The following is a 14,808-nucleotide window of genomic DNA, read 5'->3' as shown; positions in this document are numbered from 1 at the left end:
CCGACTCCGACGACCAATTTTAGGTTTCGACAATCACCTCCGACAACAAACTCCGATGAACAACTCCGACAATCACCTTTAAGGCTTCGACAACCACCTCCAACTACAAACTCCAATAAAAATTACCTTTGATGATCAACTTCGATGACCACCTTCGAGTGAGCAACTTCGACAACCAACTCTAATACCACCTTTATGCGACCAACTTCGAGCTCCGACAATCACCTCCGACTACAAACTCTGACGAAAATCATCTTTGATGATCAACCTCTACAACCACTTTCGTGTGGCTAACTCCAACGACCAACTTTGGGCTCTGAAAATCACCTATGACGACAAACTTCGATGACCGACTCCAATACCACCTTTACGCGACTAACTTTGGCTTCGATAACCACCTCCAACTACAAACTCTAGCAAAAATCATCTTCGATAATCAACTTCGACAACTACTTACGTCTATTAGAAGATCCATGACTGTTAAAGTATGTTGTAGGGTTATTCATTATATAAATAATATTATTTTGTCTACATTAAGTGTAATACTTATTTGTAGAAATTTGTAAAAACATATATTTATTTAATTGAATTCACATATGAAATTAGTGTTAGTAATATGTGGGAAAGTATGTAATATATAACAAACAAAAAAAAACCCATAAAATGGAGATTTTTTCTTAGAACATTTTATGTCAAGAAATAGTGAAAAGTTGAGATTTGTTCTCTGATGATCCTCCAACTTTGGAGGGAATAAAAGTGAAATTGTTGAAGAAATGTGGTAACATTCAATTGGTTGTTAAGATGGTGAGGGAGATTTAGTTAAGAAAAATTAATGATAGAGTAAAAATACAAAGAGGAAGAAAAGAAGAAGATGATTATGAAATTCATGGAGAAAAATTAGGAATCAAAAGTTTTGATTTCTCTTTATTTCCCATTTCATTTAACTATATTCCTGCAAGAAACGTAGTGGGTTAGTTGTTGTTCATTACTAAGAAAGAAAGAAAGAAAGAAAAATTTTAAAAATTAAAACAAAAAAATTGCAATCCATATTTTATTCAATACAAAGACGTATAAAATTATTGAATAAAAAGTTTCAAAATGAAAATAAACCTCATAAAAACATATTATTTAGAGTTTGAAAAACTGCACTAGATCCCTTAGACATATGAACTCAACTCTAAATAATCTTACACTCCGAATACAGATATATGAACTTCAGACATCATATCTCAACTCAATGTCCCAAGTAACCCATTTGTTTAAGTGAAAATTATAATAGCATGATTAAAAATTTATATCAATTTAAGATATAAATTTTGCAAGTAATCTTATTCTATTGTCTTTTAAGTAGAAAAAATAAATCTATGAAAGTCAGTTCCAAAGTAAAGTAGTGAACGGTATTACCAATACCAAAAAACAAATATATCTCATTAGATGATAGACTTACTCGAAAGAGTAGATTCTTGATTTAGTATAAACTAGAATGGTAAATTTTCACACAAGAAAATTTTTGATAATCCAATCCTTTACTCAAGAAAAATATTATTTAATTAAATGACCATTTTTTTAAAATCGAGTCTAAAAAAAATAATGTGAAATTCAACCTAAAGCGTAATCGATAATTTACAAATAGGGATTACCAAACTGACCATATATTTTTTATACAAATTGTAACCATATATGTATAAACAAACGACTCTAAAAAGGAAAAAAAAAAAACACCTAACAAACTAAACATTAGAAGAAAAGATCTTATTCACTTTCATCTATACTCTAAAAGTTGAAACAAGAAGAAAAAGGGCAATTCTAAAATGTTATAAAAATAGTCTATTTTCCCTTTTCTTGGTAACAAAGGAGGGTCCTACTCTTGGTTTCTTATGGACCTATCAGAAGAAAGAACATCTTCAATCCAAGCCACAATGTTGAATGCCAATCCTTCCAACACTCTCGAGTAACTCTCCAACACTGCCTGTCCTACATCCTACAACATAAAAAAACCATTTGTTTTTTAGTACAAATATTGTGTTTTTAAGAGAGAGAGAGATTTTTTTTTTTTAAAAAAAAGACAACATAAATTGAAAGTTCATAGAGAGGTAACTTACCCTATTGTATTGAATCTTGCTAGTGTCTAAGGTTGTTTGAGAAAGTTCAGGGAATCTTTGTTTCAAGGACAAAAGTAAGGTCTCGGCTCTTTCTGCCAAGATAGTGTTTTTGTCACTTCTATCAGTTTCAGCCATTAGATCCTTTACCAATTCCCATGAGGATTTTGAGTGGCTCAGACATGCTTTCCTTCTCCATGTATACATCGAAGCCTCGATCCGGTCTGCAAGTTCGAGCGCATCGTGTTCGGATCCTATGTTCAAGCAATCGAGCAGATGTTCGGGTGAGAATTTGTCTGCACTATACATGTAACGGTATATTGTATCGCCTATACTCGCCTTTCCACTCTGAAAAAAATGGATAATTTAGAAGTTATAAAATAAAAGGATATACTATGTTGGTTTCGACGAGCTCTTAAAGCGAAAATTATACGGTTAGGGGAGTAATGACCTTTGGAAGAGTGTCTATGAATGACTCTGGAATTTCCATTTCAGCAAGAATGGTGCTGTTGATTGCCATAGCAGCTTTGTGGATTTGATTTGCGCATTCGCGTTTATTTCGCAAATGTTTCCTTGCCTTCTCCGATAGACCACATGAAGGAATACAAGGAACTGGCAGCCACCATTTCTCCTCTTTTTGCAATGACAGTCGACGAAACGAACCAGATTTCGACTGATTAGAGTTCGACGACATGCTTCCTTTTTCGGCATACCAGAACTCAGTGTCTTGAAAGCTATCCAAAATGTCCTGCCAAAAGGAAAACAAGATTCATTGATCACTCTCAAAATATTTCAACCAGATTAGTTTCTTTTTTTTTTTCAAACCATTTTTTGCTGTCATTAATAAGCTTTACCAAGAGCATCAGGTCAAGCTTTTGCAATGCTGGAAGGTTGAGACATATATCTGACCTTTGTCTGCTGCTCAACACCTAAAACACCATCATCATTTCATAATTTTGTAAGATTCATTAAAATAAAAGTACAAGAAACCAAGGCTGCTTGGAAACAGTTTCCTGTTTTTTTCACTTATGTTTTTCCCGAAAATTACCTTTTTAGTCCCTAAAGACCGATTGAAAACGGTTATTACCTCGTTTCAAAAATACCTTTAAACAAACTCACAGTTTTCAATTTCGATGTGTTTGAGTTTACAATCCCAAACATTCAAAATATATTTAAAGACGTTTAGAAAAGAAAAAAGAAAGAAAGAATCACCTCCATTGAAGTTCCATCTTCCAAAGTTTGAGATATAGTGAAGAACTCAACAATGTAATCACAAACAGACAACAAACAGCACATCTCTCTCTTCCACATAGCCTTCTTCTCCGGTGGCAATGGCTCCAGTTTCAGATTCTGTCCAAACACCGTCGCTGATCATTCATCAACACAAACAAACACACAATTATTCTTATCTCTTTGTTAAAAAATCGACAACTAAATAAAGCAAGAAAACGTAAACTGTTGAGAAATCGATATATGGTTAACTAATAATGTGTTAGCTACGTTTACCAATAGAAGGAGAGATCAAAATTTGATAAACAAAGGTACAAAATCTTACGTACCATAAAGATTAGTAATAGCATTTGAAATTGTAACTGCCGTACAAACCCCTTTTCCGCTTCCTGACATGTCTTCTCCTAGTAAAAGCTTTGCAAATCTCTCCTTCATCATCTCCACTTCTGCAACCACCACAATCTTTAAACTTTTAAAACGAACCATACGTGAATGAAAGATTGAATCTCTGACTTTGAAGTTGGTAGCACATATTTGATTCGTTTTGACTAGAACTATTTTAAAGTGATTATCACTTTTCAAAGTTCATAAATTTCTTGGACACGGAAATAAAAGTTTACAAATTAAGTTGGTAGGTTAAAATTTTAGACTATTTTGATAACTATTTCACTTTTAGTCTTTAGTTTCTTAAAATTTACATTTATTTTCTCTCAATCTTTCTTGAAAAAAAAGATTGACTTACTAGTCTAAATTTAAAAACAAAACTGGATTTTTAAAAATGACTTTTTCTTGCTTTTAAATTTGATCGTGATAGAAATAGACATTGTGATAATAGAAGTTTCTTTTTTCTTCTTAAGATATTTAAGATAGGAGATTGAATGGCTCAAGGTTGATAATGACTATTATTTCAAATGAGTTAGATTCATTTTCATAAAAAAGAAATTTAGAAGTGAGAGTAGAATTTATAATTTAAAATTTTAAAAATTCTAATTACTAAAAATCAAATGTTGGCCCAAGGAATGTTAAGAAAATTTTAAAGCTTTTTTAGTGTAATAAAAATGGAGGTATTTAAAAACAACACAAATTTGAGAAGATAAGAACTTAAAATTTAACCGACAATAAAAAAAACAACTTAAAAAAGGGGGAAAACTCCTCACCGGAATCCATGGCGTCTTGATCGTCGACCTTGTCTCCGGCGGAGAGTTTATATTTTCTGGTGCCCTGTCTGGCCAGAATCGCCGGAGAGGGCTCAATGCAGAAACTGCTGTCGTCGGTGGTGGGGTCAGAGAAGGCAGAGGCGTCGGAGCTGGTTCTACAGTAAGAGAAAGAGTAGCCGCTGGCCGGAGACTGGCCGGAGGTTTCAGATATGGTGGATTGATCATTTAGATCCATGGAAGACGAGGAAGGACGAAAACCCAGGTGGAAATTTTCGTCAGAGATGGGAAATTTCTCCATTTTTGAAGCCAAAATCAGTGGGAACGATGAGGGGTTTTTAAAAAGAAAAGCAAACGGTTTGAAAATTTGAAGAAGAAAACAGAGGAACAGATTTTGAATTGGAATTCCCTCCTTGTTGGTTGCTTGCTTTCTTGCTTTCTTGCTTTCTTTCTCTTTTTCTTTCCGTTCTGAAATCTTTTATTTTCTTTTGGAAAAAGAGAGGGAAGATGTTCTGCAACTTTAGGACCACGAAAATGGAAGATGAAGGCAGAGGAATTGCCCGGCCGACATCGACGATAACTTTATTCGATCAAAAAAGGCAGACCCAGATGGAGAAAAACAGAGCTATTTCGCCATGGAAATGGAGTTCTTCACACATTTTTGTAAATATTACATATAATACATAAACAATATATAACATATATATACACACAATAAAAAGAAAGAAAAAAAAAAAGAAGGGAAAATAGAGTTACTCACGTTATAAAGTATACTTTAAAAATGGGTTAGAAGAATTTATAATATGGTAAATTATGGTCAAACAATAAGAATGGTTGTAGTTTAGAATGCAGTTTGGTTTTTTTTTCTTTTTTCTTTTTTAATATATTTTTAAATATAGATACTTTGGTTGGTCTTAATGTTTAGTTTTTTTCAGAAAGAATATATATTTTTTATTCTAAGCTTTGGAAGTTGTATCAATTTCAATTATAAACGTTAAATTTCATCATTTTAAGTTTTAAAATTGGTAAATTGTATCAATTTTAACTTTAAACTTTCAATTTCATTAATTTAAAACTCAAATTCAGTAGATTATGTCAATTTTAACTTACAAGACTTAATTGAGGGTGTAAATTGATTCAATTATTTAAGTTTGAAGTTTAGATTGACGATATTGAAACTTGAGTGCTAAAGTTGATACAATTTTCTATGTTCAAGGTTTAAAATAATAAAATTGAAAGTTTATAATTAAAATTGATACAACATGTCAAGGTTTTTTTTCCTTTATCATTAATATTTTTTATTCATTTGAAAGTTTATGATTAGAATTGATACAATATGTCAAGGTTTTTTTACTTTAACATTAAAACTTTTGGTTCATTTTGATTAATCGTACTTTTTAATGTTGATTTTTATTCCATTCATTTTTTATCTCATTTTTAATCATATTTTAACAAAGTATAAAATAGGTTTCTAAACGTTCAATCAAATGTCTAATAAGTAAATTTAAAAGTGTGTAATAAAAACTTTAAATAGTTAACCTAAAACAGGTGTTGACGTATTCGAAGGTTTTTTATTATTTATTTTATTTTTTAATTTAAGGATTTAAAAACTAGACTTATTAATAGTTTAACTCCACACAAAATTGAACAAGAAAATCACTTGATAATATCAATTAGTATAAATTAGGCTTATTTAATACAAGTATAGTTCAACTTGCATAGTACTCGCACTATCAATCTTGAGGTCAAATGTTCGATTCTCCATCTCATATTTTAATTACAATAACTTTGCAAATATATATATAAATTAGCATATATTCTCTAAATGTTATATATATACATTTTACAAATATAACAAAAAATTGACTTCGATTTTATCATATTCTATATTTGAATTGTTCTATTTAGGTAAAATTTTAAAGTTCTTGCTACAAAAGATATATATATATATATATATATATATATATATCTTAAAAGGAATAGAGTCTAGTCTATTACAAGAGACATTAATTTCTAATCACTTAATTATGTTTCAAAGACGATTGGTACGAAATAAACATATTCGTATAAATTAGTCTTTTTGATTTAAGAGAAATGCTCCTATTTGTTAATCTATATATATATTGAGAAATTATTTAAAAGGATAAAACTATTGAAAATATTTATAAGATATAGCAAAATTTTAGAATTATTAATGATAGATGTTGATAGACAATGATAGACTTCTATCAATGTCTATCAATGTTACTGATAGACACTGATATCAACATCTATCATTGATAGTTTTAAAATTTTGTTATATTTTATAAATATTTTGGTCATTTTTCTATATTTAAAAACAACTCATATATATTTGTATAAAAACTTCAATTATTCTCACACCAACAAAAAAAAAAAAAAAAAATTATGATTGAATAGCTATCTTGTGATATAAAGAATTTCAAATTTTTATTTTGATCAAATATGAATTTTCTGATGCATTTTAACTTCTTATGTTTTATTTTATAGTAGAAAAGACCAATTTGGGTATGTGTCAGGGATTCTTATAAACAATATTATGATAAGTTGCATGTGGGAATTATTTGCAATAAATTTGACATCTTTTCCCCATTTGTTCATTGTTTGTATTTTCTTAAATAATTTGCCTCATGACCAACATTATTCTAACCCTAGTTTTATTTATTTTTTTATTTATTTTTATTTTTAATTTTGTTCTCTTTTAACAATATAATACACATACTATATCTTTAAAGATATCCCACCATTGAAAATTAATTAGATCTCCAAATCCTTTTGTTTTAATTCTTTTCTCTGAGGGTCCAAAAAAAAAAAAAAAAAGAATAGTTATAGATTATATTGAGAACTTAACTTTTAAAAGTAATTCAAATTGAATTGAACTAAATAAATGAGATTGATAACAACGAAATAAAAAAAACCAGAACAACTTTCATTTTTAAAATTATATATATCAATCCAAATATATATATTGACGAATAATCATTTTAGTACGAGTTTATGACTTTTCTTCATCTTAATGAACTTTTCAGAATTTTTCTGAAAAAAAGAGTTACTCGTTTTAGTATCAAACTAACCAATTCTAATTACAAACTAAATTATCGACGTCAATTTATTTAGTTTGTTGAGTTGAATCCACTGATATCTCCTTGGGTAACAATGTTTTTAGTCTTCTACTTTTGAAACTTATATAAATATATATATATATATATATATATATATATATATATATTTTTTTTTGCTTAAATTCCATAATATGGTTCTCACATTTTTTTTAAGAAATAATACTCAAATTCTTTGTTAATTTCTTAAAACAAAGTTTTTAAAACTATTTTTTTTCAGTGATTGACTTGATTTGAAAAAATTAGTAAAAAAATGGATAACAAAAATAAATAAATTTAGGGGATTTTCAAAAATAGAAAATAAGGGAAACTATTTACACAAAATAACAAAATTTAATCATCTTTTCCCTTCTTCTTCTTTTTCGGTCCGATCTCGATCTTTCTCTCTAAACCATGCACTTTCTTCTTCTTCTTCAGTTCGATCTCGATCTCTCTCTCTAACCACTCTAACGTCCAACAGTCGCTGCACTCATGCCGAATAGTCGATCCACCACCGTTTTGGTCTACATCGTAGATCTAGTTGTACGACGCTATCGGTGAGCCGAATTTCTCTCTTTATCTGGTTCACTCCCTCTCATCCTCTAACTCTTAGATCTGTGCAACCCAATCCTCGCCGTCGTTGTCTTGTTGCTGCTAGCGCTAGAGTTTGTAGGATTTTTGGCCGTTTGAGGTAAGATTTTGGGCGTTTTGGGTTAATTTTGTTTGGTTATTGAACACCCATTAAGTTTTGGTGCTAAAATTGATTTACCCATGAAGTTGGATGCTAAATTTGAATTTATTGTTTTTAGATAGTTGTGATAGACATTGTTATCAATGTCTATAACAAATAGATGTTCATAGAAGTCTATCAGTGTCTATCAGTGATAGAAAATAATACAAGTCTATCATTGATAGACGCTGATAGAAGTGTATCAGTGTTTTTTTTCTTTTTTTTTAGCTTCTTCTGTAAATAGTTTTACATTTTTTCTATATGTGAAAATTCTTCATAAATTTATAAGTAAAAATAGTGTTTATAAGCTTAATTTAAAAAGATTATAAACAAAGAACTAAATAGTTATCAAACGAAACCTTAATTATTTTAATTAACTAAGTCATTCAAGAATATATGTATATACATACGGTATAGACTGCACTCTCCTTCCATAATCTCCTATAATAAAAAAGAGATAAAAAAAAAAAAGGAAAAAAATATATCTTTTTTTTTTTTAAAAAAAATAAAAACTTCATTATATAATAACTTATAATCAGACACTTAAAAATAAGTACATAAAGGAGTGTAACCCGTGATGCACCCATTACTTTTCTTTCTAATATATCAATGGAATGCAAGATTTCGTTCATATGGTTTAGTTAAGCTTGTCGATGAGTACAAGTGTTCTTAGAATAATTAAATAATAATAATAATAATAATAATAATAAAAGAAAAAAAAGTTTAAATAAATTAGATAAAAAGAGTTGCATGGTCGTGAGGAAGACGTGCGGTCCACTTTGTTATATTATGTACATTTTATTTTTTCTAACATTATATTATGTACATAAGATGGGGTTATTTTGAATATATAATAAATGGGTTTTGACTTTGACTAAAAAAATGTAGGTGTAATGAGAGGATGTACGTGTGGCACGTGTGCATTCAGCAATATACGTGTGGCGTGTGTGCATTGAATCTTATTGGTTCAATATATATATATATATTTGTTCAATATGCTTGATTGCATTTATTCATATCTAAATATTATTTTTAGTATTGCATTTATTCATACCTAATGGTTGCATAGTTCATTAAGTTTGCAAATGCTGAATTAAATAAAAGAAATTAATTCTACAATAAATTACCACGTATCTTAATCATGATATAATTAATTGACTTTTTATTATTTTAATTCTAATAATATGAAAAAGTTAGAATTTACCGATCTCTAAATTTTTAATCGAAATATAATACTATAATCAATTAAATTATATTCATGTTGAAAAAATAAGAATTTAGAATTCTGACATCAAATAAAGTAGTATAACGATAATAATTACTGTTCATCAATTTTATACGCTTTGACATAGATAATGCAATCTTAGTATTAAGTTCTTAAATATAGAACTTTTATTGAAAATAATATTTTACCTAGGGACTTCATTTTAATAATTTTTTATGACTTTTATTTAATATTAAACTTAGGGAACACTATGTAGTTAAATTTTATCCACTTGTTTTAAGCAATTAACATTTACCTCTTCAATACCCACCTTAGCCAATTTATATGGTGTCAAGAAAATATGGAAAACCTTGCAAAATAAATAAGATATCGAAGAAACAGATGCAAAAAGGTATGCTACAAGTCGTCGTTTTTTTTTTTTTTTTTTTGCTTTTAAATGGTGAATGGAAAATCTGTGGTAGAGGAAGCATAAGACTTTCAGATGATAGTGGTTGAAGTAGCATTTAAAGAAATTAAGATTGGAGACAAGCATATGAAGAAATTAAGATTGGGGACAATCTTACTATTAGCGGTATAATTGATAAACTTCCACCATCATGGAAAAAATTTCAGAAAAAATATGTGTCATAAGCAAAAGAAAATCTCTCTAGAAGTATTAATTACTCGAATTCGTGTGACGGAAGAGGCAAGAGGGCAAGATGCTTTGATTCAAGAGGGTAATGAAAATCTCACAATGGTAAACCTAATCTCTTCTCATGACAATTTATCTAGTGGTCACATTCCTGAAAATAGTCATTTAAGGCCAAAACAGAATTATATTAAAGATAAAAATAAATCACTTTTCTAGTAATAAGAGATAGCCAAAGTGAATAAGAACCAAACACATCCTCCACTCTAAACAATTTTGTTTTATTTGTTGCAAGATTGGGCATATTGCTTGAATTTGCAATTTCGGAAACAAGAACCTGTGCCTCTGGTTAATTTTACCAAACAACCATTTGTGACTAATTAATTTTAATAATTAATTAACTAATATTTTGATGATAACAAACTGGATTTTATTAACTAAGGATTTTAGTATTTTGAAGAGTCATGTAGAGCTCGAAATAACGTACCAAATTCAATGAATCATTCAAAACGAAGCTCAAATAAAAAAGTTATAGCCAAAGCAAACTTAACCGAAAAAAATCTGTCATGTTTGGAGCAATGTATCGTCAAATAAAAAATCTGTCAAATAAAAAAGTTATGACCAAAGCTCAAATAAACGTATCAAACTCAGTGACAGATTTTTTCCATCAAAATGGACAAATTGAAAGGTGTCACTTGGAGCAATGGAGAAACGACACATAGTAAAGTTTTTTTTTTTTTTTTTTTTTATACATTATCATATTATTTTATATTTGTGTCAACGGCTAGTTAGACACATTGTGGGCTAAAAAGTATATTATTTTATGTTTGTTTCTAACTGTTAGTTGGTTTTTTTTAAAAAAATCTTCACCATTGATTTTTCTTTTTCAAGATCTAAAGACCCAAATTGAATTTGTTTTTACCTACTTCTCTCTTTATTTAAACTCATGTTATTCTCTACGTTTTTATCAACAATTTCACATCTTTTTACAATACTCCATAATTCATTAAGCCTCCATTATTGCTCTCTAAACTTCAGTTTCTTCTTTTTCATCTCATTTTTTAGAGATATTTATGTATAGTGAGGATTGATTTGTTGTGAGCTCAAAATTTGTAAATCCACTCTTTTAGCGAGTTGCAAGTGTGGTCTTTAATTTTTTCAAACTTTTGAAAGGGTTGCTTTTGATCCTAGAAAAAGAGTTGTTGTAACGGTTTGATCCTCAACCATGGAAATGATCGGGTTTGTTTTTGCATCTGAAAAAAAACATTGTAGCAGTTCAACTCTAAGTCGTGGAAAGAGTCAAATTTGAGTGACATACCCGAGAGGAACTTGGGAAGTGGAGAGCCACAATAATTTTTTTTCTTGTCAATTTCTCTATTCTTTAGTTTTGCAATTAATTTGTTATTATATTTTATCAATTGAAATTAATTGCAATTTTTGTTTTTGAAATTAATTGCTTATATTGGTTTACTTTGATGGGTAGTTCTGAAATTTTCATATCATTTGCCAATCTTATTATTAAAGTCAAATAGGTGCTTTAAAGTATTATTATTAATTTCTTGATTACTTTGAGTTGAATTTATTTTGTATAAAATCCTTGTTCAAAATTCTGGTTAGTAAAAAGTATATTAATTTTCTTAATTCGGCCCACAATACGAAAAAAGTTTTATTATTTAAATAAACTCTGTTCAACCCCCCATTTGGGATTGTCATACCAATCCAACAATATATATAAGGTTCAAAGTGTTGAAGGACGGTGAGCTGATTCTGGAGTCGATAGACATACCTGTTATGAACAAAATTGGTTCAAAGTTTATACTCCTTTTGATAGCCTAAATTAATAAGGCTTGGTGATTCTCATACCACCCAAGTTTTGGAAACTGGGAAAGAATTAAAATTCATCTCTAGAAGGGTTCTAATCTTGAAAGATGTACTTTACACACCTTCCATGAGGAAGAATTTAATATCGAGTTATCTTCTTAATAAAGTTGACTCTAAACAGACCATGGAGTCAGTATGTGATAACAAAAAAAAAAAAAAAAGGAAAATTTTCAATTGGGAAAGATTATGCTAATGGAAGGAAGCTGTAAATGATGAGATGAAATCACCAATTTCTAATACAACTTGAAAATTAGTTGATTTACTACATGGTTGTAAAACTATTGGGTGTAAATGGGTTGAAGAAGCTTTGACTCAAATACCTTAGTTTTTTTTTTTTTTTTTTTTTTTTTTTTTTTTTTTTTATAACTAACTTTGTAAATGGTCAGCTGGTATACTCTATAAATACCTCTGATCCTTAAAATAAAGCAGAGAATTATCATCATTTTTCCTATTTTTCTGTAAACAACAAAAACTGTACGCAATCTTCATTAGTAAAGCACTCAGATCTTCCCGTGGACGTAGGCAATCTTGTCAAACCACATAAACATTGTGTCTCATCTTCTTGCCTTATCTTTCTTGCTCTTATGAGTGTTTTCTTTCCTGCAAATCGCGTGTCATTCATTCGTCATTCAAATCACATCGAGTAATCTGAGTATCGAGTTCAATCGTGCAACGATCTTCGCTATCGAGTTGCGTCGAGTTGATCGTTTTCACCTTCGAGTCGCATCGAATATCGTTCAAGAATCATCGAGTAAGATCGAATGTTAGTTCAGTTGTCATCGAGTTCCATCGAGGATTTAATAGAGACTCGTCAGACGAAGAAGGGAGTTCTCATCGAACATCGAGTTTCGAGTATCGAGGATTTGGCATAATATTTCTAAGCCTTCTCTTCATCTTTCCAATGTTGATCTTGAGTATTTGAGCCAAGTGAACCGTGGTTATCCCAACATGGGTTCTGAGAAAAAAATTGAAATCTGATGGTAGCATAGACAAGTATAAAGCTAGACTTGTCGCAAAAGGTTTTAAACAAAAGGAAGATTTAGACTTCTTTGATATATTTTCTCCGGCTACAAGAATCGCATCAATTAGACTGTTAATTGTGATTGTTGCAATTATTCATATGAATATTCATCAAATGAATGTGGAAACAACTTTTCTAAATGGTGATTTAAAAGAAGAAATTTATATGGACCAACCTGAAGGTCTCTATGCTTACTAAATCCCTATGATATGAAAGCCCTAGGATTTGAAAATTAAGAACCCCAAATTTTGAACCCCTAAGATCAAATTCCCCCAATCAATTTGACAACAATCTAAAAGGAAAGAATTAGGTTTGAATTACCTTTTGATCGAAGACCAAGAGATAAGAAGAACTAGTTCCTTACTCTAAGTTCGAACACTCCACAAGCAAGATGATTAGACTTATCTGAATATTCTTGACATTTAACCTTGAATCAAGAATTGCAAAAGTGGTGATGAAACTCTGCCATCTACCAAAGAATTTTCATTCAAAGAAAACTCTAAAAACTCAAACATCCAAAAACTAATATTCTGGTGAGCTGATTCTGGAGTCGATAGACATACCTGTTATGAACAAAATTGGTTCAAAGTTTATACTCCTTTTGATAGTCTAAATTAATAAGGCTTGGTGATTCTCATACCACCCAAGTTTTGGAAACTGGGAAAGAATTAAAATTCATCTCTAGAAGGGTTCTAATCTTGAAAGATGTACTTTACACACCTTCCATGAGGAAGAATTTAATTCGAGTTATCTTCTTAATAAAGTTGACTCTAAACAGACTATGGAGTCAGTATGTGATAACAAAAAAAAAAAAAAAAAAGGAAAATTTTCAATTGGGAAAGATTATGCTAATGGAAGGAAGCTGTAAATGATGAGATGAAATCACCAATTTCTAATACAACTTGAAAATTAGTTGATTTACTACATGGTTGTAAAACTATTAGGTGTAAATGGGTTGAAGAAGCTTTGACTCAAATACCTTAGTTTTTTTTTTTTTTTTTTTTTTTTTTTTTTTTTTTTATAACTAACTTTGTAAATGGTCAGCTGGTATACTCTATAAATACCTCTGATCCTTAAAATAAAGCAGAGAATTATCATCATTTTTCCTATTTTTCTGTAAACAACAAAAACTGTACGCAATCTTCATTAGTAAAGCACTCAGATCTTCCCGTGGACGTAGGCAATCTTGTCAAACCACATAAACATTGTGTCTCATCTTCTTGCCTTATCTTTCTTGCTCTTATGAGTGTTTTCTTTCCTGCAAATCGCGTGTCATTCATTCGTCATTCAAATCACATCGAGTAATCTGAGTATCGAGTTCAATCGTGCAACGATCTTCGCTATCGAGTTGCGTCGAGTTGATCGTTTTCACCTTCGAGTCGCATCGAATGTCGTTCAAGAATCATCGAGTAAGATCGAATGTTAGTTCAGTTGTCATCGAGTTCCATCGAGGATTTAATAGAGACTCGTCAGACGAAGAAGGGAGTTCTCATCGAACATCGAGTTTCGAGTATCGAGGATTTGGCATAATATTTCTAAGTCTTCTCTTCATCTTTCCAATGTTGATCTTGAGTATTTGAGCCAAGTGAATCGTGGTTATCCCAACATGGGTTCTGAGAAAAAAATTGAAATCTGATGGTAGCATAGACAAGTATAAAGCTAGACTTGTCGCAAAAGGTTTTAAACAAAAGGAAGATTTAGACTTCTTTGATATATTTTCTCCG

General features: G+C 30.0%; 1 protein-coding gene across 1 annotated transcript; it reads right to left on the bottom strand.

Moving 5' to 3' along the window:
• Nucleotides 1-1,636: 1,636 nt before the first annotated feature.
• On the bottom strand, nt 1,637-5,315 carry LOC120067774 (rop guanine nucleotide exchange factor 3-like). Its single transcript, XM_039019356.2, has 7 exons — nt 4,487-5,315; nt 3,659-3,775; nt 3,312-3,466; nt 2,954-3,028; nt 2,551-2,847; nt 2,103-2,447; nt 1,637-1,981 (listed from the first exon to the last, which is right to left on the bottom strand). The coding sequence occupies exons 1-7, from the start codon at nt 4,782-4,784 to the stop codon at nt 1,862-1,864; spliced, it is 1,407 nt and encodes a 468-aa protein (XP_038875284.1). The 5' UTR covers nt 4,785-5,315; the 3' UTR covers nt 1,637-1,861.
• Nucleotides 5,316-14,808: the final 9,493 nt, after the last annotated feature.

The sequence above is a fragment of the Benincasa hispida genome, chromosome 12, assembly GCF_027475165.1.
Source record: "Benincasa hispida cultivar pf3 chromosome 12, pf3_genome.v1.1, whole genome shotgun sequence".
Classification (NCBI taxonomy): Eukaryota; Viridiplantae; Streptophyta; class Magnoliopsida; order Cucurbitales; family Cucurbitaceae; genus Benincasa; species Benincasa hispida.
The sequence above is the reverse complement of the archived record's forward strand: the minus strand, read 5'-3'. Positions and strand labels throughout refer to the sequence as shown.